Here is a 27,716-nt window from a genome sequence, read left to right on the forward strand (position 1 = left end):
ATGCTTGGAGGCGATGTGGATAGGATTTGGAGGGATTTGATAGGTGGTGGGATTTTGATGCTTGTGGGAAGTGGAAGGATTTTAAGCAATTTGATGGATGGTATGGGGATGATAGCTATGGGAGATGGAGGTGATATTATAGATGGGGAAGCTTCATCACTGACTACTTCACATGGTTGGATTAGATGACATGGCTTATCGACTGTTGGAGGTGACTTTTCTTGTATTTCCTCTAGGAGATTCCTTGGAGACTCGTGTGTCGAAGGTGGAGGTGGATTGACAGGAATAGCTAGTGTGATGGGGGTGGAAGATTGGAAGCTTGGTTGATGGGGTGATGGAGGGGAAGCTGGAATATCGAATGGCATGACTAGATAGTTTGAAATAACTCTTGGATTTTGGGGGATGCTTGGGGGAATGTTTCTAATGCTTTCAATATACCCGTCATAGTCAACAAGATTTTCATCATCATTGGAATAGGAGGTGGCGGGAGCAAGGACAATGCGACCAAACACATCATGATAGGATTGGTACTTCATGCTTTGATGATGAGTTTGATGGGGATGGGGTCTTGCATATGGATGAACACGGAAGCTCATGGTTGGATTTGGATTAAGCACAGATTTTGGATTGGCTGATGAAAGATTTCCTAGGGAGATTCAAAGCTGTATGACAGACCTAAGGAGGATTGGCTGGAGATTTTTGGCTTTCTTTTGGATGGAAGACTTCAAGGGCATGCTATCAAAAAGTGAGAGTTTTGCTTTCCTATGCGTTGGATTGGTGGAGATTGTGTCAACTTAAGGATAGACTAATGATCCTATGGGCATGACACGAGATTGACCACTTGTGGATCCCAACCTTTAGCTCAAGGTGATGAGGGATAACAAGTGACAAAGCTAGATTACCCTAGACAAAGCTCTGTCAAAGGCATAACCTTGGTGAGGCTGGTGGATTGGTCGGATTGATTGGATAGCAAAATCTAGCAAAGTGACAACAACTCTTTAAAGGCTTGGGTGATTTTGGATTGGGTTGCTAGCTGGTTGGGGGGATGATTTGGATGGACTTTGGATTTGGGATTGTTCTAAAGCAAAGAACTAGATAGATTCGGTTGCATCGGGGGAGCTTGGATGATTTTCTGATGAGGCAGTGACTACGCTAAGTATGCCTTGAGCTGGGAGATTTCTGCTTTTTAGAGATTTTGACCAAAGTTGGCAAAAATTCATTCAAAAGCTATGAACAAACAAGCAAACAAAAGTTTTGAGCAAGCACGTCAAACACACCAACATCCTAGGAAGCTTTCTACAAGGATGAAATTTGTTATAGCTAGGGAGTCCTCGATATACGCAAGGTACGTGAGGCCCAAATCCGTAGATGAAACCAAAAAGATGTCACACAGTCGAGAGGAGCGGTAACCCACTTCTCCTATTTCACTTCTCAAGGGTATAAAGTTCCTTGAGGCTTAGCCCGAGTGACAAAATTTTGATCCCAAGAGAGGTGTCTTTGGATTCACCTCCCGATCTTTATACTCCGCCAGAACGCTGGAGTTGAGGTCGTCCTAAGGGGTGATGAAATCCCCAAGCAGGCCTCCTAAAAAGCTAAGAAAAGATTTTGGATCCTAATCTTATGCACCCAAGATGGCCTCGAAAGACGACAAGGGGAGAGAAGACTTGGATGATCTTGGGCTAAAAAACACGCTTGTTCTTTTACCAACTGACGCTTAAGTTTTCTGATCTAGACTTTGCAAGCACTCATGTTTAAGATACAATGTTTATTCCAACTTTGAAGCGTCGACAAAAATAAAATTGATCGAAGAATGCGAACAAGAAGAAGAGTTAGGGTCAACAAGAAGGTAAACCCGTGCGCCCGGAGGCCCTCCACGTCAAGTATCGATTGATTTTTCTTTAAGGCATTCAAGATTGAGTGTGAGTTTATTTTAAGCTCAAAACAAAGGTGTGCGAGATTCGATTTCAAGCGCGCGCCCGGAGGCCCTCCACGTCAAGATTTGTCCAATTTTTATGCCCAAATGAAGTGTGAGCGAGATTAATGCGCATTCAAAAAATTTTCGAACTTAGAAAAACTACTAAAAACCCAAGTGAGTGGAGTTTGATTTGCGTGGAGCACTTAACACCCTCTTAGGTGGACCCATCCCCATAGATGGCACTAAGATTGCAACCAATGGTTAAATTGATGGGTGATTAAAGAGGGTCAGTCCAACGACAAACTCACTCAAAGCATTTTTATTTGTTTTTATAACTTAAAAGATTACAAAAATGTAGATTCTTTTTATGCTCCAAAAGATGATTATTTGATCTATGGCATTCAAGATTGGATTTGTTGTTTTAATCATGCATTCATAAAAAAAAAAAAACTTTGATTTTAATCCATGGCACTCAAGAGTGATTTTAGCAACATGCATTCAAAAACAAGTGATTAAACATTCAAGTTTTTTCCTTTGAGCATTCAAGATTGAGATTTTGTGTGTTGTTTTAAGAACTTTGAAGTGCTTTGTTTTAACCTTAGATCATTCAAGATTGTTTTTGAACTCAAAAGTGAAAATGACTCTTTGGACTTTGCTTTTTTCAAGATTTTGTGTTCTAGTTTGCATGTTTTAAGCCCAAAAATGATATTCCTAGATTGTTTTGATGCATGAAAAACCTAAAAAACATTCAAGATTTTGCAACAAGACATTTGTTTGGAACAAATAACAAAGCTTTTTAGGACAATTTTGGAAACCATTTAGGACTCTTAGTTTTCATGAGATTTTGAAAAGAACTTTAACATATTTGCAAATGAGGTTCATTTTATCCTTGATTGATGCTTTGAGTTTGATTTAGATTTTAGTGTGCACTTAGTGTTGATTTTGAACCTTTTGAAATGGAAACTTGAAGTTCATTTTAAATTCCCAAAAATGAAGTGTTCCTAACTTTGCATGAATGCATCTAAAACCTTGATGTTGCAAGGATGCAAATGATTAAATTGGTTTAGTTTCACTTGTTAAAATATTTTTTCTTTTTTGCAAATTTTTAATTTTTTAATGGATTTAAGTATGATTTGGGGGTTCATTTTAAGCACTAAAAAGAAGTGTGTATGATTTTGTTTCCTTAAAAAAAAAATGGCCAAGATCTCCCACAAGAAGAAGAAGAAGAAGTAGATGGAATAAGAAGAATATAGACAAGAAGAGGAAGAAGAATTCCAAGTGCTCTGTCCACCTATAAGCTTGAAAAATCTGCAAATACTATGAAATAGACTATGAGTTCCTTTGTCTTCTTCATGCTCATGTGGACCTACAAAACCAATTTATACAATCCTACCAATCACAAAAACAAGAAAAAATAGCCAAAATTAGCAAATGACATACAAAACTTGACTAAAAAAACTAATGAAGATGACCCATGCGGGGTCCCACCGGGCGTGCCAAAATGTATATGAGCAATGTTAGTATGCTAATAGAAACCAAATTTAAATAAAGCTTCTACAAACTAAACAAAATTCATAAACTTCAAGATAGACTAAGATGAGCTCTCAATTGAGAATATGAGCCATTAATGGGCTCTCTCAATGAGAAGCTCTCTTGTTGAGTAGCTTTGTCTAAATAGATAGGATGTATGCTCAAGCTTTATGCTTCAAAAAGGGCTTCAAATGGAGTTGAAATTTGGGTGTGAGTATATGGTTTTGATGTAAAATGGCTTCTCAAAATGGCATTATGACTTTACTTCATGGATTGTGTTATTTTGCAAAGGGGAAAGATCCAATTTATAGGCAAGAGGCTTGAGGGATTGAGGGCTAAGATGCAAGGATGGGAAAAAGCTCATGGAGGGCTCAGATTCCATGAGAAGAGAGCACATGGATTGTGCTTCCTTATAGCCAATCAAGGAGCGACACATGTCACATGGTGAGAGGATGGAGGAAAGGGGAAGGATGAGTCAACAAAGGAGGCTCAAGGGATAAAATCTTCATAAAGACCCTCATAATGACTTGTAAGAGCAATAAAAGGGCTTGTAAGAGTCATTTATGACTTAGTGGACTTCATAAAGTTTTATGGTTGAGATATTTTGAGGGTGATGAGAGCAATTTCGACTTGGACTTGATTAGGAAGGTTTTAAGCTTGTTTAGGCTTGTGCAAATGATTAGAGGATGGATTAGGATGGTTTAGGATTAGCTTAGGGATAGGCAAGTGGATGGCATTTAATGAGGGTGGGTGAAGGAGGAGATATTTGTTAACTTTGGCTTGGGTTAGTAAGTTTTAACCCATGTTTAGGGAATGTGACAAGGTTAGGAGGGGATTAGGATTATGTTTAAAGACATCTTCTAAAAGAGTCTAGACTTTGGATGAGGATAAAGACTTTCTAGAATAGTCTAGAATTTCCTAAGATGAGGATGAAGAGTTTCTAGAAGAGTCTAGAACTTCTTAGGATGAGGATAAATTAGATTTTTAGGAAATAAATAAAGTTTTATTTATTTCAAGGGTTTGGGTTGAGGAGATATTTATTAAAACTTTTTTAATAAACATGAGGATTAATATTTAATCTTAATTAAATATTTTGAGTTGGGATTAGGGGTAGGAAATGATGGGATTAGCCTTTAATCGAAATTAAAGAAGGATTAGAAGATTTTGGAACAGATTATTGGTAATAAGGAAATTGGCCAAGTTTTGGGCAAAAAAAAAAAAATTTATTTATTTTAGGATTTTTGGTCAATTTATTAATTAAATAATTAATAAATAAGGAAATAATGTTTAAATAAGATTTAAACATTTTTGGGAGGGATTCCTTAATTAAATATTTTTAATTAAGATAAAGCGATTTAATGGCATAAAAATTAATTAATTAATTAATAAATGATGATGTCATCAGGACTTTTTCAAAAAATAAAAATACTTTATTTTCTAAAGGATTTTTAGGTGTCTACAGGTGGTTCTCGCCAACCACCAAGAAATAAGGACTAAATATAAAGTCCCAAGGGTGTTAATAGGTATTTTTAAATAGGTAGTGACGTGTGTGAGTTGGAGTCAATAAGTGTCAATTTGATGGCACTAAAGCATAAATTGCTTGTCATTGTCTTGGATAGTCAAAGGTTGACCAAACATTGACTAGGGTCACCAAAGTTGTGGAAATATGTTAGATAATGGTTTTAGACCAAACTTGCTTCATTTGAAGTGGTTTGAAGTCTAGGAGTGGTCAATGTGCAAGTTTGTGAAAAGCTGCTCATGGCAACTTTGCAATTTGCAAAATTGCACTTGACAACAATGACAACAAATGAGCAAAACCAAGTAACCTATTGTTTTTCAGTTAGGTGTCCATAGAGGTAGTTGCCACACGTGCAGGAAGGTTATATAACACAATTTCACTCCCAAGAGAAGGATTGGTGTTCATTGTGTATGGATTCAAAGTTTAAAGCAATTAGCATATACAAGAAACACTGTCTCAGTCCTCTTTCATGCCCATGGTCCACATGTTAATGGATCAAATCTGACTTATGTTTCACATGGTTAGATAGAGCATTTTCAGTAGATCACTGCATATCAGTTTGGTTTCTTGTTCATTAGTTTTGATAAGTGTTATATAAGTTGTTCCCAAGTTGCCAGTTCACTGTCATAGATAGAGTAGATAGCAAAGAAATGGCTCTATCTTGATTTCCAATGGTCAAACTGCCATGGCCCTTTCGAATCAAGAAGAGAACTGTAAATACTATGTAAATAATCAATTTGGAGTCATTTTGGTTGGGTTTTCTAATTTTAACAGGAAGCCCTAGGCAAGTACAAGCTACCCGGCTAGGTAGATAATCAGCAAATTAGAGGTGAAAAGACACATTAGATGGATTGAGTTGGATAGATTTAGAATAGTGTGTCATTTGTCAAAAAGCCAAAGGTACCCCTTCAAATGCTGGCTTGTATCAACCCTTACCAATCCCCAATAGATCTTGGGAATGCATAAGCATGGACTTCATAGTTGGAGAACAAGAACTGATTTTGATAAGGTGTTTGCAGTAGTTTGGAGAGTGCCATCTTGATAGGCTTTGAATTGGCCTTAGAGACTGCAGTTTTGAAACCCTTAAAAATAGGGACATTTTGGTACAGTACTACACGAAGGACTTGGTGACCCAAAACCAAAAACCAAGAAAATCTTGTAGTACTCTGAAAAGGGTATCTAGATCAAACATCAGTTTGGCATATTCTTAAGAGGTTTGGAGAGTTATAGGCCAAAAACCCAAATAGGAGGCCAAATTGTGTACTAGCCCTACTAGCCCATTTTACAAGGTTCCAAGAGATCATTTGGAAAATGATGATCAAACCTACCTTGAGGACCCTAGAAATCATTAAGGGACATGGAAAGAAGCTTCTCAGGCTATGTCAACAATGTGAGTGCCCTAGGTGATCTTGAGGAAGGATTGAAACACAAGGAGTGAAAGTTAGTCCTAAGCTTGATGAGTAGTTCAATTGATAAGAGAGGATCAGTGGAATAGGGGAATAAAGGAAGAGTTCGTTTGGGGTTAGGGCAAGAAGAAGACCCTAAAAGGCTAGTAGAAGAGCCTTGAGTATTCTAATGGGTGGACTAGGACTTAGTGGATGTCGTCAATAAATATTGTGTAGCCGACAAGATGTATGTCATCAGTAATTGTTATGTAGCCCATGGGCCCCTTCGAGAAGGTTCTTGTTATGTAGTCGAGAGGCCCCTTTGGGAAGGTTCTTCGGAAAGTATATATACACCATCCGAGATCATTGTAATGATCATCAAAAGCATAATGTAATGCTTTGGCATATGCGAATAATAAAAGGAGCATTGTTGTTCTTGTCTATTGTCTGTGTGCATTAATCTATTTACCCCATGCGGTAAACATTTGGCACCGTTGCCCGATGGACATAGCACGAAGGTAGAGGAATGAAGACTAATGCCGAATCAATTGAACAAAAATAAGCTGAACGAAAAGGATGAAATACGCACAGCACAAGGGAATTTAATTTTGGCACAACAGGCCGAATACAAACGAAGGTTTCAACAAATTGCCGACGAACACCGAAGCACTGAAAATTTGTTGGAAGAAACTCGACAGCAACTGGATTTGGTGGAAGAAGCAAGGGAAGAATTTCTGAACCTACATACGTCGAGGGAAGAGAATCCAGACAGAAGGGGATTAACTCGCACGGCTCTGAGTGCCAAGGGAGCACGAGCATAGAGTGAACTCTTCGTCTGAGATACACTTCTAGAACGAACAGCTTCGGTTGACGAAAACCATTCTTCACCAAATAGCATGACTATCAGAAACAGTGTTTAGAACAACGTCGGTGTTCAGAACAACGCAGGTGTGTAGAATAGTGCGGGTGTGTAGAACAACATGAGTACGCAACAAATCCCTCAACCTCGAATAGTAATGGCTGGACTAAAGGAGAAGTTGCCAAAGTTTGATGGTGATGGAACAACTAATCCAATCCGACACTGTAAAACCTGCAAAACAATGGTGAATGGCATAATGGATACAAATGAATGGGTTCGACAATTTCCAACAACTCTAAGGGGCATAGCAATTGATTGGTTTGCTGATATGGATCCTCAAAAATTAAACAATTAGGACAACATTAAAAAAGGCAACTACTGCGTGACGACAATGAGATTGTAGCAGAGATATACAACACGAAGCAAGGGAAAAATGAAATAGTTCGAGTATATGCTAGAAAATTAAAAGAATTAATAAACAAGATGGAAAGTAAGTCAGTCGATGGGCTACAAAAGAGATGGTTCGTTGAAGGACTACGTCCAAAGTTATGGAAGAAAATGAAGATTGTGTCACCATTGTCATACACTGAAGCATACAATTGGGCAATGAACTTAGAAAGTGAGCAGAAAACAAAAAAGAAGAGTAGCTCATCCAAGTTAGATGATGATACGCCTTCGGAAGAATAAAGCAGCGATGACAAGAAGGGCAGTAAGAAGGTCCAAGCCCTCCAAAAAGATATGGTCCGAATGATGAAGGAATTTAAGAACATGCAGAAAGAAATGAAGGGAAACGAGCTATGGTGCACGAAATGTAAGATATAAGGTCATACGAAGGGATCCTGTCCAAAAAACCAGTTCTTCGAGATCTGCCAGATCATGGGACATTCCACAAAAGAATGCCCCTTCAATATGAAAAAACAAGAGGACCTCAACAAGTGCTCCTGACCTCGGAGGCTTCCGCGTCAAGAGAGAGTGGAAACACCAGTAATGAGGGTGCCACGTCAGGAGGGTACAAAAATAATAGGCGAGGGCAAAACAAGAACAATGCCAATAATAATAATGGGAGCTGCAGCCGAATTCAGTACGATGCAAATGGCCGCCCGATGGTACAATGCCAAACTTGCAATTTGTGGGGCCACTTTGCCCAAGACTGTACAATGACAAATGCGCCGAAGTTATTATGTCGATGGTGTGGTCCTGGAGATCATGAAGATGCCAAGTGCCCAAAATCAGGAGTGAATCTGATCACCATTGGGACGGACGAAGAGGAGGTTCTGGCAATTACACGAAAGTAAGCAAAACTATACCCCAACCCAATGGAGGAAAAGAAGCGATTAGAGGAAGCACGAGCGAAAATTGAGAAGGAGATGCAGGCGGACAAAGTACACTTGAAGTACATTACTGGTACCTCAACGAGAAACTACGCAGAACAAAACATCATATGGCAGATATTACAAACTGAAGTGTCAGTCAAGATAAATGATCCGCTGCTCACAATGCCTCAACTCCAATCAGCACTCACAAACATCGCTCCAACTGCTAAATTACTAGGGGAACACAGAAAGGAGAAGGAAAGTGGAGCAAGTGCAGCGGATAGAAGGGAAAAGGAAATCAAAGCAAGTACAGCGAATCTAATGCTATTAGCCCTCACATCCGGACGACATCCGGCGGTCATCGAAATGGAAATTTTGGGAGCTGTTCTGACAAACACAATTGTAGACGGAGATTTAGGGTAAACGTCCTACCAGAAAATAACTAGAAGAAATCGAGACAACCGACGTTGTGGCCACCTACATTGCAGTTGCTCACAGCAAACTAGCACGAAATCAAATTGTTGGGAATCCTGATGGCACAACTAGTGACTATCAGAACGTAGTCGTTCCTGCTCAACTTCGTCTTCATTCCGTTGAAGAGGAGAGGATATGATGTCATTCTAGGTCGAGGATGGCTCATACAAGCAAAGGTGAAGCATGATTGGAAGAAGAATACACTATCAATGGAAAGTAGGGGATGACGATTTACTATTGATCTGCACACAAATGGTGGGTGAGGAAGCTATATCCTCTAATTCTGAAGAAGAGGATGATAGAAAGCAACAATTGGAACCCAATGAGGAGGGAGTTCTACAGTTGGAAGGTGGATCAACGGACAATGATTTGGATTCGGTGAACGGCCTTTTCCACTGGCAGATGGAGGATTACAAGCTCTTTCTGAGTTGTAATATGTTAAGGGTCAATGAAGGTGAGAAAGAAGAGAATGAATGTTCGAAGGAATACAAAGAATTGAAAAAAGGAAAGATGGTTACGGCTAAAGCTGAAGGGAAGAACATACAATACGAACCCAGAAAAAGGAAAGATTCCACCGTAAGGAACATAGTGAATGGACTGCGCAGAAAGAAAAGGTTACAACGCACCATGAATTTACCAGAAAGGTGTCGGCAGTAAGGAAAACACATCGTACGGTCTGCATAGGAAACAAAGAGAAAGAGCTTAATAGAAACTTCAGCAGTACGAACTGAAGGTCCTAAAATCAATACCACAGTTATTGACGGCAAGGAGTGGCAGCCGATGGAATTCATGGTACCAAGTGTCGAGAACAAACTGAGCGATATGGAAAACCTGAGTGAAAGATCGTGTAACTTAAATAAACTTCGATGATTGTAGGCACAGAAGACCACGGAGGTCACACAAAATAGGTGCAAAGCACGGCATGATAAACAACTCAAATTGAACAAGTTCTAACTGGGATAGTGGGTGTTGAAGTATGGCGGATGGAACGAAATAAAACCGAGCAAGTTTAAAGTCAGATGGGTGCGGCCCTACCAAATATGGGAAGTCAGCGATAATGGAGCAATAAAGTTGTGGACATTAGACGGACAAGAAATACCAGAAGCAGCGAATAGTTCAAAACTGAAGATGTACCATGCCAAAATGATTCCCTCATTGTCAAAGAAGGACGAAATTCAGAGGGAGAATTAGATGTGTATGTTCTAGAAAAAAAAAGTTAAAGTTTTTAGAAAGTCATCATATGGCCACCGTACCACCATATAGTGTTTTATGTGCCCATCGTACGGTGTTCTAAGTGCACCGTATGGTGATTTAAAATGCTTTTGCTATACGGTATTAATTGAGTGCGATAGCCACCATACGATTACTACACATAGGAGATACATTGTCGTATGGCCAATTCATAACACATGTTGGGCACCATACATTTTCAAGCAAGCACCGTACAAAGGAGTTCAATTAAGAATGCAAACATAACCGTACAGCAATTATGATGATTATAGAGTGTATGCTACCGATCGTACGGTAGTATGGAAGTGACATCGTATGACAGTATGGAGGTCACCATACAATGAGTGATTTCGAGTGTACCATATAGAAATTCCAAGCCAATACGAATCGTACACATTAGGTACTTCGACCGCACAGGCAAGCAATTAATAAGTATGAATGAGTAGTGCCTTCACTGTACACACATATTAGGGGTACCATTATCGGTTTCTTCTATTAGAGGTGTTTGCAAACTTATGAAGGGCTATTTGACTAAAGGTGTTCATCAATATATTGAATCATTCAATCCACCATATGAGCAGTTGTTGCAGTAAGCATAAGGAAGGAGTCAAGAGGTTGTACGGTAGTAGGAAGGAAGTAATCCATGGTGTAGTTGTACATTGGCAACACAGAAGAAGGGTGACAGGAGGTTTTCTATATAAAAAAACGTCGATAAATCAAAAATGTTCAAAATGCATAACAGACAATGCCCAAGGGAAGGGAAAAACATAAGCAGGTAGTAAAACATTAGCAGTTGCCAAAAATAGTGTGGGATCAGAAGAAAATCACAAAAATAATGTGTTCCATGCAGTTTTGTGTGGGTTTCGGAGTGCTAATTTGGTCTTGGTGCTGCCCTTCGATCCTACTAGGAGTGACGCCCCCCTAGACCCCCAGTCAGTGCGGTTATCAATCATGAGAAGTGTGACCAATTGATGAGGCCTAGACTTGTTGTACGCATAGTGTTTGTGTACCAGAGGTATAGAGAGCAACAAACCAAGCCCTTCGAGAGGGGTGATACGCTTTGAGGCACTTGGAGTAGGTGTTGGGCGTAAGGCTATCTTGGTGGATGCATAGAGAGCTCAGGAGGAGCTGATCATCCAGTTGAAGGTAATACCGCAACACTTGGCTCAGTGTACCCAGGAGTTGAAAGCAGAGAAAGCAACATGGGTGGCTATCAAGGTCAGCTTGATTAAGGAGACAGTATTGTGTTAGCAGAGGCTACAGATGTAACATGGTTTGGAGACTAGTTTGGTGCAGGCACAGAACAAATGTGAAAGTGGTGTGACGGAAGCAGATCTATCTTGTTGTAGTTAGTCAATTAATGTATTATGTTTTGTTAATCTGTCTCGGATATTTTGTAATTGTTGTTTGCAGACGACTTTTTCTTTTGGGGGGGATGATGTCATTGGTAAATATTGTGTAGCCAACAGCATGTATGTCATTGGTAATTGTTATGTAGCCGACGGACCCCTTCGAAAAGGTTCTTGTTATGTAGTCAATGGGCCCCTTCGGGAAAGTTCTTGTTATGTAGCTGATGGGCCCCTTTGGGAAGGTTCTTCAAAAAGTATATATACAACATCCGAGATCATTGTAATGATCATCGGAAGTATAATGTAATGTCTTTAGCATATGCGAATAATTAAAGGAGCATTGTTGTTCTTCTCTATTGTCTGTGTGCATTAATCTATTTACCCCATGCAACAAACAGTGGAGATCCTCCCCATCATGATGACTCCAAACTGCTTCAGATATATAAAGTTTTTGCTGCAAACAGAAAGTATACTAAGACTACATCTTATGGTTCAGTCATAGTTCTTCAAGATATGATGTGGAAGGAGTTTTAATGCTTGTTCATTTACTATATGATGGGCAGGTTGATCATTTGTTCAAGCACTTTTTCAGCAGTCACTTTATGGTGAGGGATACATGCAGCAAGACATTATGCTGATAGCATGGATTTCTTGGTTATGAGATTAAATGTGAACAAGCTACAAGACTTTTCAGTGGTAGGGTGGAAGATTCAAGATCAGCTTTTAGATGGAGCATTCCTTATTATTTATGATTGAATTCTGCCCCGCAACTTGTGCCTTGTAGAGATGATTGTTGTATTGTTTTTGGGGAAATCGCAATAGGAATAAATTTGGTGGCTCTTTTGTAAATGGCAGTTGTATTATCAATCTTAGAGTCAAATTTGTATTAGGGTAAGTTGTTGTAGTTGATAGATATTAGTTTGTATTTTTTGTATTGAGTAACGAATGAGGGTTTTCTTTCTAGTTCTTTCCCTCAAGAGCTCCTTTGAACCAGTTATTTGATATATTATATAGTGATTCTGCACTTTTGCCCAAACAAAATAAAAATTTAATTCAACTTAATAATTTATTGGTATTAAATTTAAATCATTAGAATAGACAAACAAATCAAGGTAATTACATCCAAGGACATATCTAAAAATTGTAACATTGACAAAAGACTTAGTTGATGCCCAAAACTGACTTACTAAAGATAGCAAGCATTGGAGAGCTCAACCAAAGCCACTCCATAAAAAAAGAATCACACACATCTTAGCCATCAGATGTCAAATAAACAATATGTTGTTGCCAAACTACTAGATTGAACTATTATCATGGGTCTACCAATCTGACTCATTAGCTTATAGAAACTTACTAAATAGGCTAACGATCCATACTACTCACTAATCTCCTAATGATCCCCATTATTTTCTTATAATCTTAGGATGGCTAAAATAAGAGAAATGGAAAATGAGAATTACTCTTATTTAGAGAGCCGTGAAGATTACAAAAAGGAATGTTACAGGCCCCAACACACCTAACAAAAAAGCAAGTGTGACCATGCACTAGCTGGAAACAACGTTGGTTAACATAATTTTACTATCAGAAACAAAACTAGAAGCAAAAGAAGCATCTTTGTTTGTAACTTGCTATCAAGAATGCAGGGGGGATCAATCTCTGAAGCGATTGGAAGAGTTAGTGGATTATTCATTCTATGGAACCCATAGAAAGTAACAATGAGTAATTGTGTTTCTAAATTTATTTATTTCCTTTTTAACGTGTGGACCAATTAAATTAAAGAAAAAGAAAGACTTTAGGATTTTTTTTTACATAAATTTCAGTGTTAAGAGGAGATAAATCAATCCTAGGGGGGAATTTTATTGCCATCCTAAGTTTACAAGTAAATAATGGGGATTCTTAGCAATCCATTTTCCTTAAGCTAACTATCCACAATACTCACTAATCTCCTTAAACTAAAGAAAGCCACATTGTGTCTCGGAGAGCCTAAAATAACGGCAATCCATTTTCCTTAAGCTATATTTGATTCCTTGTGTCATTGAATTTTGTTGTATCCAACTTGTGTTTGAGAGGCCACGATGGTTTTGCTTGTTGTCAATCCCACATGTCTGACCACCCAGGTATTCTCCTAGTTGTGGACCTCTTGGATCCTTATGGTGAACTGGTAAGCATTATTGTTTATTTGTGAGATTGAAACCATAGAGAATGAGGTGGAAAATCTTGGAAAAAATAATCAAGTTTCTTGGTTTTTTATTGATAGATTTTGTTTACCGTACAGGGTAAAGAAACTTAGCACATGTAGTATCTGTATAACACGATCCAATGCAGATTAGATACTTTATTCATATATGTACTCAATGATTACAATCCAAATACAATGACTACAATGATCACAATGATGATTCCAAAGTCCATCTCGGACGTGTACAAATACTTTTCCAAAGGGGTGACTCAAGCGTCACGCGCCCGTTCGGATACTACTCTACCCATCGGATACACTATACATTTTACCGACAACATCATCCCCCCAAAAGAAAAAGTCATCTTCGGATGACAATTACAAAATATCTGAGAGATTAACAAAACGAAATACATTAACTAACTAACTACAACAAGATAGATCTGATTCAGTCACACCACTTTCACATTCGTCTCATGCCTACACCAAACTGGTCTCCAAACCACGTTGCATTTGTAGCCTCTACTAACACAATACTGTTTCCTTAGCTGACCTTGATAGCCACTCGTGCTGCTTTCTCTGCTTCCAACTCCTGGGTACCCTGAGCCAAGTGTCATTGTACTGCCTTCAACTGGATGATCAGCTCCTCCCGAGTTCTCTATGCATCCACCAAGACAGCTTCACATTCAACACCTGCTCCAAGTGCCTCAAAGCGTATCACCCCTCTTGAAAGGCTTGCTCCACTAATATTTTCACCTCTGGCACACTATGCCTACAACAACTCTAGGTCTCATCAACTTATCACACTTCCCACAACTGATAACCACACCGACTAGGAGTCTAAGGGGCATCGCCCCCAGCGGGGTTGAGGGGCAATGCCCCCAGTGGGGTCCTAGAGCACACTGAAACCCACACAAAATTGCATGGAACACACTATTTTAGGCATTTTCTTTCGATTCCACACTATTTTTGACAACTGCTTATGTTTTACTACCTATTTTTGTCTTTCCCTTCCCTTTGGCATCATGCGTTACTCATTCTGAACTGTTTAAATCTATCGTCTTTTTTTTTTTCAAAAAACCTCCTATCACTATTCTTCTGTGTCTACCGATGTACTGCAATCTTCTTCCCCCTCTCCAGTTCCTACCATACAAAATGGCTCCCTTCCTCTATTGAAGATGTTCCCACTTCTCCTTCTTTGACGTATGGCTTCCTTGCTCCTGTTACCGTACATCTTGGTCGTACGACTCTGTTTCCTTCTCCAATGCTGGTCACTGTATGGTTTCTCAAACAATATCAACTCTTTACATCGTATGCCTTTTATATCTTCTTTCCTTGTTCCGACTTACTAATGACCCGTACGGATCCTAAGTATTAATAACCCCAACATACCATACAGACACATACCCTGTTCTACGTACGTTCTCTTGTCTCTCCTTGTACGGTCTTCCTGTTTCTTAAATCCGTACCATTTCTCAAATCTGTACAGCTTAGCTCCGTGTCTCTAAATTTCGTATGGTGTCTAGCTTTTGAATTGGTACTTTGCTTCAAATCCTTTTTGTTTCTAACATACAGTCTTTATTTTCTCCTCCTATGCTGATCATCATACGCTTCAACAATTAATAAACTCCTTCAGCTTAATACTTATTTAATTCTCTCCCCAACTGGTCGTACGCTTGCTATTTATTGGTTGTACAGTACACCGTACAATCTTTACTATCTGTTGTTCTTGGCCATACAGACTTTCTTCAAATGGTTGATTAGTCGTACGGTATTTGATTTCTCCTTTTGCTTCATTTGGCTGTACGGAAGCTTTACTATCTCTGGAAATTGCTCTTTAAGCCCGTAAGGAGCTTTTATCTCATTGATTTTAATTGAGTCCGTATGGAGTTTGGATTTTTGTTCTAGCAATACTCAATGGCCATACGGTCTTCTTTATTTCCATGTTGCCAAAGGCCGTACGGTCTTTTTAACTTCTCATAATTTACAAATTATTTCCCTTTGAGGCCGTACGGCAGGCTATGTTTCCCCTCTTCACACTTTATTACTTTATTCAGGTTGTGCTCTTTCATCTTTTATTACTTCACCTTTTAAAACTATAAATTATTTGGCACTTTTAAAACTATGTTCAACTTCAATATTTTATTACTTATTATACATATATACATTATTTACAGACGTTTCTTTTGTTTCCTCAACTGTTTGCTAGTGGGGGATCATTTCTTTCATGGTATATTTTTAACTTCCATTTACTGCATCTGGTATTTCTTTTCTATCCAGTGTCCATAGCTTAATTGCTCTGTTATAGCCAACTTCCCGTATCTTGTACAGTCCGACCAATTTAACTTTGAACTTCCCAGGTTTGATTTCATTCCATTTAATATACTTCAATACTAACTAGCCCGATTGAAAGTTGTTTAATTTTAAGTGCTTAGCATGCCATGCCTTCTGTCGGTTTTGTGCAACTTTCGTGGCCCATGCTGTATAGTTCTTATTCATTCGGTACGGCTGCTTTCGTACAGGTAGTGCACCTTCGATCAATGATATCTAGTGAACACATAGTTCTGGTGGCACTCCTTTTAAGTCTTTATATGTCCAAGCAAAAACATCCTTGTACTCCATGAATATTCTTAATGTTTCCGCCTTCAAATTTGGGTTTGAATCATCTCCTACCAAAATGTTTTTCAGATTTTCCTCATCGCCCAAGTTCATTGTATTCACTATAGGCTCTTCATACTTCATCAATTTATCTTCACTAAAAGTATGGGCCAGTGTTTCATCCACCTGCGCTTCTCCCTCCTTCAGTTCACTATACTCTTTCGGGAAATCATTGCGTGTTTTTCCTTCCTCGACACTCAACATGTTGCAGCTCAGGAAGACCTCATAATCTTCCATTTGTTACTGTAGCAGTCTGTTCACCAAATCTAGGTCGTCATCAATTGATCCTTCTTCTAATCTCAGCACCCTTTTTTCATCTAGTTCCATCCTTTTTTTCCCTTCGTCATCATTCTCTCCTTCGCCTTCTGAGTCTGACGACACTGCTTCTTCACCTACCATTTGTGTATGCAAATCGATTATGAATCTCCTACCTCCTTTCTCTGTCGACAAGGTGTTCCATTTCCAATCATGTTTTACCTTAGCTTGCACCAGCCACCCCCGTCCCAAGATGGTGTCATACCCTCTTCTCTTCATTGGGATGACCACAAAATCCAGTAAAAAGGGTTGTGTCCCAATTGTTACCGGCTGTGCCATCAAAGTTCCCAATGGTTTTATCCCATGTTGATCTCCTATAAGTAACTGGAAAGTAGGTAGCCATAGTGTTGGTTGTCCAAGTTTTTTCCAAATATCTTCCGGTAGCACGTTCACCCCTGATCCTCTGTCTACAATTGTATCTATCAGAACAGTACCCAAAATGCCCATCTCCACTACTATCGGGTGTCTCCCCGTCGTAAGTGCCAGTAACATTGGGTCTGTTGCTATTGCCGTTGTTTCCTTACTATCCTTTGCTTCCTTCGTCACTCTCGACGATGTCATATTTATAATAGTCGAACGCAACTGTGGCATTGTGAGATGGTCATTTAGTTTAATCGGCACTTCCGTTTGCATTATCTGTTTCACCATGTTTTGTTCCGCCAAGGTTCTTTTTGATGTTTTGGCAATGTCCTTTACTTGTGACTTCTCTGCTTTCATTTGCTTTTCTACCTCTGTTCAGGCTTTTTGTAACCTCTCCTTCTCTTCTTTCCCATTCGGATATTTTGTTTTCTTTGCATGTTCCCATGTGATCGCCAATACCTTCTCATCACACGTTTCAATACTTAATAGATTTACGCCTTGCTTTGGACATTTTGAATCTTCATGGTCCCCTGGACCACACCATCTGCATAGTAGCAGTGGTGTCTCCTTCGTAGTACAGTCCCTCGCGAAGTGACCCCAAAGATTGCATGCCGAGATTGCATCATCGGTCGTCTGCTCGCATCGTACTGTAATCTACTCCGGCCTCCATTATTGTTATTGTTTCCACCCCTTCTGCATCTATTATTATTACGATATCCACCCAAAGTTGCATCATTGCTTGTATTATTGCTGTTGTTGGATGCTTCCTACGTTAGTAACACCTACTAGTGTGCTTTTGCTTTCATCTTAAACGGGCACTCCTTCAGTGAATGTCTCGCTACCTAGCATATGTCACAAAATTGCTTCTTCGGGCATGAACCCTTCGTATAGCCATCCTCCTTGCAATCTGTGCACCACAATTCTCCCTTCATTGTGTCCGGATTCTTTTTCAAATTCTTAAATTCTTTCATGATCTGAAGCATGTCTTTCTGCAATGCTTTCACCTTCTTGTTCAATTCCTCATCACTACTGCTACTTTCAAAGAATGAATCATCTAAATCAAATGATTTATGCTTTTTCTTCTTACTCGTCTTTTGTTCACTTTCTAAATCCATTGCACGAGTATACGCATCAGTGTATGACAACAATGGTACAATCTTCATCTTCTTTTTCAAAGCCGGCCATAGCCCCTCCACAAACCATCGTTTTTTCAACCCGTCCACTGGTTGACTTTCCATCTTTCCAACCAGATCTTTTAGTCGTCTAGCATAGGCCCCGGACTGTTTCATTCTTTCCTTGTTTAGTACTATATATCTCTGCCACTATTTCATTATCGTCCCAAAGCAATCTGAATTCTGCTATAAATTCTTTTTTAACATTCTCCCATGTATTGAGTTTATGAGAACTGGTGTCAAAAAACCAATCTATCGCTACACCCCGCAGGGTCGCTAGGAACTGTCTGACCCAATCGTCTTCATCTGTCACACGATTTGCTGTCCATATGGTTTCACACGTTTTACAATGTCGGGTAGGGCCTACTGTACCATCGCCATGAAACTTAAGTAACTTTTCTTTAGGACCTGTCATCGTTACTTTCCTTTGATTTTGAGGTAATTGTGTACCAGCGTTTTTCTGAATTCCCGCGTTGTTCTGGACTCCCGCACTGTTTTCTATAATAGTCTTGTTTCCAACAACTGTGTTGTCTGGTGAAAGGTCTTCAAGTGATGTTCTATTTTCCGCCTTTATCCATTCGTTCGGTATATCGAGAATGAAGAGATCACTCCACGCTTGTGCTCCCTCAGCACTCTGAGCCGTGTGAGTTGCTTCCCTTCCGTTCGGACACTCTCCCCTCGGCAAATACAGGTTAAGGAACTCCTCCTTTGTTTCCTCCACCAAATTTAAGTGTTATCGAGTCTCCTTTAGCAATTCCCCAGCACTCCTCAGCCTACTAGGTGAGTGCACTCCCTCCATCTGTGCCTCTTCACCCCTTTGGTGCCCCTCGGCAATCTGCTGAAGTCTCTACCTACGCTCTGCCTACTGTGCTAGAATTAAAACTTTTCGTGTTGTACATTTCATCCTTATCTTTCACCTTGTTCCTATCCTTGTTAAGCAAATTCAGCATTAATCTTCATATCATTCCTTTGTTCCAGGTCCGTCTGGCAACGGTGCCAAATGTTTACCGTACAAGGTAAAGAAACTTAGCACATGTAGTATTACACGATTCAATGCAGAACAGATACTTTATTCATATATGCACTCAATGATTACAATCCAATACAATGACTACAATGATCACAATAATTACAATGATGATTCCAAAGTCCATCTCGGACGTGTACAATAACCTTTCCGAAAGGGTGACTCAAGCATCACACGCCCATTCAGATACTACTCTACCCATCGGCTACACTATACATTTTACCGACAACAGATTCCAATTGCTCAATTTTTTGTAAATTTAAGTAAATGATTTTTTTGAAGCACATAAATGGTCTTGGAAAGCATACATCCATGTAATCATTGGATGCAAATACAACTTGTAATTTATTTTTTGTATGTGGAATTTTGAATGAAATTGAACAACTAATCAGAAAGTTGTATTTGGATAAACAGAATGCATTTTCAAATGATATTTGAAGTAGTATGCAATTGTAACTTCTATTTGATGATCAATATGCTTTTAACATATGGAAGTCAATGGTATACTTCATTTTTTCCCACATGTATATGGTAGAAAGTTATCAGTGAAAACATATGTTAAAGCCTTTGCTTGTAGTATTGTTATTCAAGTATTTTCTATGCAAAGAAGCTTGGGAGGTTTCTTTTATCAAAACATAGTTTTATGGCCCTGAAAACAATTTAGCTTGTAGGACATCTTCCAAACATTTCTATGAAAATTTCAGAAAACAAAGTTAAGCTGTCATATATTTTACATCTCTCTAATCACAAGGGACATATTTACATCTGCCAGGTGAAACACATTTGCCAGTGCAAATTTAAAACTTATAAATGAGACAAGTGTGAGATAGGGGCTCGGAAATAACATTTTTTCAGAAATTTGCCCTGAAAGAAGGTTGATGCAGGAGAGTTTTCTTTTGACCTCCTATGCTTGGAATTATGTTATTATGCATTCTTCAACGATTTCAGCATGTTTTGTGTGGTATTTGTTTGAGTGAATTTGATCATTTTCTTATGAGAATTGGGTGAGCTAGGCAATCTTCCTAGCGAGCAACCACTTGTGAATATAATTTTGAATGATATATAGTTGTTACCTCATTTCATCATGATGTATACTTGGGATTGGTGAAATGAAAGAAGGAATCGTGCTTCCCTTACACATCACGTGTCTTCTTTATTTTCTTTTTTCTTTTGTGTCTTGCTGATTGGTTGAAAGTACACTATGACCAGTGTAGGGTGAGACCCTATCGCCCTTATGATGAGTGTCTCTCGATAGTTTTGAAGTATTCTACTTGTGCATTTATGCACTATCATGTGATAATTGAGTGTGTCATTGTGTTGTGTAACATCCTTGGTGTCTGAGTATGTATTGTGACATTTTTATATTCAAATAGTTAATATGGAAAATTCGTTGGACATGTTTTGAACTGTTCATGTCCTTTGTAAAAATTTGGGCATCACAACTAAGATAACTGGGCTTTCCCTACGGTAGAGGAAAGAACATGCTACAAAATGGCAGCTGAATGGTAGGTATCTGAGGGAAAAACAGGTGACCTCTTCAAGCCACTTGAATGAGGAGATGAAAAATCAGAAACAAATCAATGAGTAATTGGTGGTGCTTAAAGGGACGCAGGATGCACCAAGTTGAACCAGAACAGTGAAATGGTTGGCCATGTTTTATCAGTGATGTTGAATGTCTTGGTCCTTGGCACTACAAAGTAAACATTCATACTGACTGCAATTATTTTCAATAGACTAATTTGTGGTACTTCGATGGTGTGTAGGAAATTACGAATCATATCCTAAAAACCTATTCTGATAGGACTGGCATTATACTTTTTCTCTGTTAAGCTGCTACATTTAATCAGTTAATTAAAGTTATTTGCAATTTCATGCTTAATTCATGGGGTTAAACGTCTAAACATCAGGAACTAATAGAAAAAATCAAATCAGTTTGAATCTTTACGAAAAATCTCGTCAATTTTAGAAAACTTTGTACCATCCTAGTACATTTCAGAAGAATTTGGATGATTCAACGAAAAAAACATTTGCAATGAACTTCACTCAATTACAGAGGCTATTTCCAGTTTTTTCAACAAATTTGAAATCTTAAATCCGCTTAAATATATTCAATGAAGTACAATCATAACTTTTTTAGGGAATAGCATTATATAGCCCCAGCTATTTAATCTGTGTGACATGTCAAAAACACTTAAATAAGAATTACGGTTAAATTTCCAAATGATTAATTCATTTCTTCTTAAACCAGGTTTCATACCTTGAAACTCTTGTAAGCTGAAATTTTATGCATTTGGTTTTTCTGTTCACAATGCATTGATTCGTATGCAGAGGCTTTTCCTTTCACAATGCATTGATTTGTATGCAGACGTCTTTCTCTTTACCCAATCAAATCAATAGAAGATCTACTAAAAATGATATCAGTAGATATGTTTACATTCCGACAGTCAATTACTTGCCATGATGTGATCCACATTTTACCCAACCTCCTTTATTGGTCCTTGTAAATATTCTTGGTTGACCACTAGGAAAGGTGCATGCCCAGTTTGGATTCTTAAGCAAATATGCAAGCATCCTGTAATCAAGGATAAGATTTGATTAAAATGCTACGGTTCATAAACACTAGAATTTTCAAATGCAGAAGCAGTAGACTAAACTTTTTATGTTTTGACAGCTGAGATTGCTAGCAAACTTCACAATAAAAACTCACTCTTTCGTAATGAGCAATAAGAAATCCAAAAGACTTGCTAGAAAACTAGTCGAAATTAGAATATATTTCCAGACTGATACAAAATATCGACGCATGGAACATGATGTCTCTAGTGTAAACATAATTCAGATATTATTCAATATATATTGATCATAATAATGACACAATGAGCTACTATTGATAATATAAATTAAGACGAGAGAATATTAATTGACCATGTGGAAAAGTACAAACTAGTCTAATATTGAACATCGCTGATGACAGTGACTAAGCATAATGACATTGATTAGACTAATAAACTAATTGGTATCCTTTAACAAAATAATGGTTGGCAAGAGACATGACTCATCAAATGATGTAACAACCCCTATTAGGGTTAACTTGGAACAAGTAACACCTGCAAAATAAATGGCAGAATTAAACAATAACAGTCTAAGTATACTATTATACCGTCTATCTTAATCCCCAAACCTTAAAGACGTCTCTAGATAAGGATTCTACATCCTGAACAATATATCATCGATTCTAGTACCATCCTCGATTACTTCTCCTCCTTCTCTAGAGTGCTCCCTCTAAGTTTCTTCCTGGAAGAGGTAACCTTTGTCTAGGGCCCTTAACATATATGCATATGTTGACATCAATCGGATATTCTGGCCCTTATATCATTCTCGTTGGCCATTCATACGGGGTTGTACTAATCTCTCGCATTGGCATGATAGCCATCCATATGAGATTGTACGAACCTCCCGCACTGGCACTATGAGGTTCCATCTATCCAATCTTGGCCTATCATATAGAGACGACCCCAAACCCTACACTAGCACATAGCCCATTCATATAAAGATGAGCGTTGTGCCTACACTCGCACTATGAGAGCTTGATCAATCACTTCTCCCTTAAGGAATTACATTTATCTCTTACTAAATATTAATTAACTATTGATAATATAAAATATCTAAATATCCTTTTTTCAAATTAATGTAAATTTCTAATATTTAATAATACCGAGACTTTATTCTTGTAGATCTCATAGATACATGAATGTGTGTGTGTGTGTGCGTGCACGCGCGCGTGTATATATACATATACCCTCATCATATATCATTTTCATATTAATAAAGTAAGAGAAAATTTAAAATGATATTCATCATATCTTATAGGGTCGGTGCCCCATCCCTTTGATCTTCAATTATACGTCAAATATAAATGGTATTATAAGCCTTGTTATACTGAAATCGACATTTAAATGGGGCTTATAAACTTCACACTTCAAAATTAAATATATCCTTTTCTTATCATAAGTGGCAGATTTTTTGTCTTCTCCTTTGGTTAAATATAATTATTACTTGCTCCTTTCTTATTGGCTGATTTTCTAGATGTATCTTTAAATTGTCTTTTCTTTTTCCCTATATAAGTTATATGCCTTGATTTGATATAAGCCATGAGTTTTCGCTTTTCCAGAGGAGGATTACTTGGCTTATGCCCCTTTGTATTTATCAATAATCATCATTTACTAATATAATTTATGTTATCTTACGAAAGTGTAAGGTGAAAGGAAATTTAAAATGATATTCATCATATCTTATAGGGTTGGTGCCTAATTCCCTTGATCTTCAATTATATGTCAAATATAAATGGTACTATAAGCCTTGTTATACCGTATGTAAAAACCCTCACCTGGCTATAACTTGAGCAATTCCAAATTTCGCTAAATTTTCACCAATGCTTCCTCACAAATCAGATGTTTGGCATTTTGTCAAACATTTGGCACATAGCTTGTCAATACTGTATTTATGGTATTTGGAATGTACTTCTTTTTTGAGTTTTGGCATATATGATTTGCAAATTGAATACATTCAAATGTAAATACTGAAACTAAATGCTAACTGAAATCATTAATCATGTAATAGGTATGAGAGCATCAAATTCCAATGAGTTCCAATGTTGAGACTAACTCTATTGAATCACAACAGCTAATATTGACAATCAAACTAATTACAATGATTAATATCATAATCTTCTGGAAACAAAATGCAATGACTTAGAACCTGATTATGGACTGGCAAAGTTGGACCTTGACAAAGTAACTAAATCAGAATTTTGATCTGCTCCTCTAATGTGCCGTTTGCCAACCAAGAAATGACATTGGAAGGTTTCCATGTTCCCATGATAATACACAAATCACAGCAACCCCCTCTTAGAACAAATCACAAATGGTAAAGGAATGAATGCTGATTATATCAGACCGATTACTTAGCCTTGTAGCAGATCGCAGGCCTTAAATGAATGGCATTGACCATGCTAGCATACTTGTATTTATAGAACACCTTCCCACATGACTCTGTATGATTTGCAGACCCAATGTACAGTGTGGTCCATTCCAAAGAGAATGGAATTGGCTCAGAACTCACCAGACTTGCACACAAAACAGGCAATGCTTCCCTCCTGATATAATTCGGCAGTCTTTAGTGCCACAACTTGAACCTCCACAATACCACAGCAGTTTGATTACAATTTCGCAATGAATTCCCTTTCAAATTTCCACAGGTTATCTCCAACAAACACAATCTCCTTAGACACAGAAAGTACAATAGGAGAGAAATGTAATCCAGATCACCCATGCAATTCACAATTCTTTAACAGCAGAGCTCTCCTTAGCCACAGTAAAGCAGTAGGAGATATGAAAAATGCTATACAACAGCAGCAAATTGCAAGCCAGCCTTCAACCAATTCTCAGATTCGAATCTACCATACTTCAGCTGTAGATCCAATGGAATAACTCAGAATTCAGACCCTTATACTTCAGCAAGGGCACATTAATTCAGAACTCAGAAAAAGCCACATAGGCAACAAAAGAAAATATAAATTCAAGCGTGTTTTTCTCAACAATGGGCTTGTATTTATAACCTCCAAATTCCCTATTGTTGCCAAAATGTAACTTCATTCAAGAAGCTTCACTACACAACATTAATTAAAAGCTTCCTTTAGATTCTCTCACTTGACTTGGCTTAACTAATTAATAAATGGCACTTTCCAATGATAACTCAACTCTCAAGTGAAATTATAAAGTTAAATTATAACTTTATAATAAGCCATTTAATAATTAATAATAATTTGGCCACTAAAATTATAACAACTCCCAAAATACTCATCATTTAAATATGTCGTCTGAAATAGGAGTCATACCTATTATTTCTACATGTGATCAAATGCACTTTCTAAAAATAGAAAGGGTCCATCTTGATCAACACTAACTTACCACAAATAGTAAGAACACAAAACTAAGCCCAAACAAAATCCAGTCTGAGCCAAACGAAGACCAACCTGTAGCTTACTGAAATGTCGAGAAGATAAGACCTTCCCAAGCCAAGCCATTGCTACAAAAGACCCTCTACCCACAATAATTAGCTTACGAGGATCACAATAATAGGGTAATACTTGAAACTCCAATGTTGGGAAAAATGGGGACATTACACTGTATTCCTCATTTGAGTAGGGCTTATAAACTTAACACTTTAAAAGTAAATATTTCCTTTTCTTAATGTGTGGCAGATTTCTTATGTCTTTTCCTTTCATTATATATTATTATTACTTTCTCCTTCTTTCTTATTCACCGGTTTTTTGCATGTAGCTTTAAATTGTCTTTTCTTTTTCCCTATATAAGTTATGTGGCCCCATATAAGTCGTGAGATTTGGCTTTTCCAAAGGTCAATTACTTGGCTTATGTCCCTTTGTATTTATCAATAATCATCATTTACTAATATGATTTATGTTATCTAACAAAAGTGCACCCTATGCCAAGCTACAGAGATTAACCTTTTGGAGATACATGGAAACACTTTTTGTAGCGAGTTTCCCAAAATTGGAGCGAATCTTCAGATTCTAGGCCGGTTCCTATAAGATACTTCACCTAAACACTCGATTCTTTCTGAGCGAAAGAGGTAGGAAGATAATAGAAATGAAAGCTAAAACCTATGGTGATGCACCAAAATGATCAAAACTTATGATATTAATAAAACTATAACACAAGAATAGTAGAAAAACAATAATAATCTCACATAACTTGTCTTTCTAATGCACATGCATCAACATTTCACAAGAAGGTCTGTATGTATAATTTCTCTGTAAAGGAAAATAATTCACAATAAAAAAACCTACGACATTAGGTTGACACAATCTGGAACCTGCACAATACACTTATTACAAAGAAGGTATGAAAGAGCAAGACAAATGACGAAAAATAAAACTCCTCACTATCATTTGATCAATCACACAACTACACAACCTTGCCAATGACAAGGAGGTGATGAATACTATCCAAAAAAATGATTTCCAAGGCTGTCTTTGTATATATCACCGCAAAGAGTTACAAAAAATGTAGAAAAATGCCAAAGGTGTAATGTCCCGCTTTGAATGTACTTCAAATCGCTCTTAGTTTCCAATTTAAGGTCTTATGAATAGCTTCATGTATCCATTCCATACTTGGAGATATATGGAATTTGTATTTATCTTAAAGGGTTTCCAATTCTTTGAATTGTATATATATATATATATGTAATGATAGCTTGTATATAAAATAAAATATATTTGAATTTAGGAATCTCTCCTAATATACCAACTTATAAACTTATGATCAACACCCTCGATCTCCCTTATAAATTAGACCCCTTTCAATTTCCCCCCCAAAAATCATTATGGTTTACGCATTTGAAATGTTCTTGCAAATATGTTTGGGTCTTTTCATATATCTTGGCTTGTCCACAACACCCAATATGTCTTCCCCTTTATTCCACGTCTGCTCATGCCAATGGAATTGGTGATGATGTGACATTGTGTCTTAATACCCCAAGCTTCGCAGTCTCTCAAACAATTGCAATCTTCTACATGCTCCTTGCATTCCGCTCTACGTCCTTCAGATTAGTGTCCATGTGAAAACCAGGTGATGATGCCCTTCCATGTCCTCCCAATGTCACTGCCTTTACTACCTTAATCTATTTGGGATCATGTGACGTGATATCTTACGTACTTGTCGATGCAAGTGCTAAGGTCGATGTTACTTGGCAGTCTTGACGTGTCACCTTGATCATAAATCAGTTAGTCTCCTTCGCCCTTGTCCGCATCCCTATTGCAAATGGGATATTTTTTAAAATGATCAAAACTTATGATATTAAAAAAACTATAACACGAGAATAGTAGAATAACAATAATAAGCTCACACAACTTGTCTTTCTAATGCACATGCATCAACATTTCACAGGAAGGTCTAAATGTATAATTTCTCTGTAAAGGAAAATAATTCACAATAAAAAAACCGACATTAGGTTGACACAATCTGGAACCTGCATAGTACACTTATCACAAAGAAGGTATGAAAGAGCAAGACAAATGAAGGAAAATAAAACTTCTTACTATCATTTGATCAATCACACAACTACACAACCCTGCCAATGACAAGGAGGTGATGAATACTATACAAAAAAAATGATTTCCAAGGCTGTCTTTGTATATATCACAGCAAAGAGTTACAGAAAATGTAGAAAAATGCCAAAGGTGTAATGTCCCGTTTTGAATGTACTTCAAATCGCTCTTAGTTTCCAATTTAAGATCTTATGAATAACTTAAGTATCCATTCTATACTTGGAAATATATGGAATTTGTATTTATCTTCAAGGGATTCCAATTCTTTGAATTTTATATATATATATATGAAATGATAGCTTGTATATA

General features: G+C 37.7%; 1 protein-coding gene across 1 annotated transcript in view; it reads right to left on the bottom strand.

The window, feature by feature from the left end:
* Nucleotides 1-21,289: 21,289 nt before the first annotated feature.
* Nucleotides 21,290-27,716, bottom strand: part of LOC149563117 (protein N-terminal asparagine amidohydrolase-like) — a 171,737-nt gene continuing 165,310 nt past the window's right edge. Inside the window, exon 10 of the mRNA XM_089828069.1 lies at nt 21,290-21,854. Within this exon, the coding sequence (XP_089684195.1) occupies nt 21,731-21,854 (124 nt within the window). The 3' untranslated portion in view covers nt 21,290-21,730. The remainder of the gene's footprint in view (nt 21,855-27,716) is intronic.

Source organism: Cupressus sempervirens, chromosome 4, assembly GCF_028749045.1.
Source record: "Cupressus sempervirens isolate cs-2001-9-10 chromosome 4, ASM2874904v1, whole genome shotgun sequence".
In the NCBI taxonomy this organism is placed as follows: Eukaryota; Viridiplantae; Streptophyta; class Pinopsida; order Cupressales; family Cupressaceae; genus Cupressus; species Cupressus sempervirens.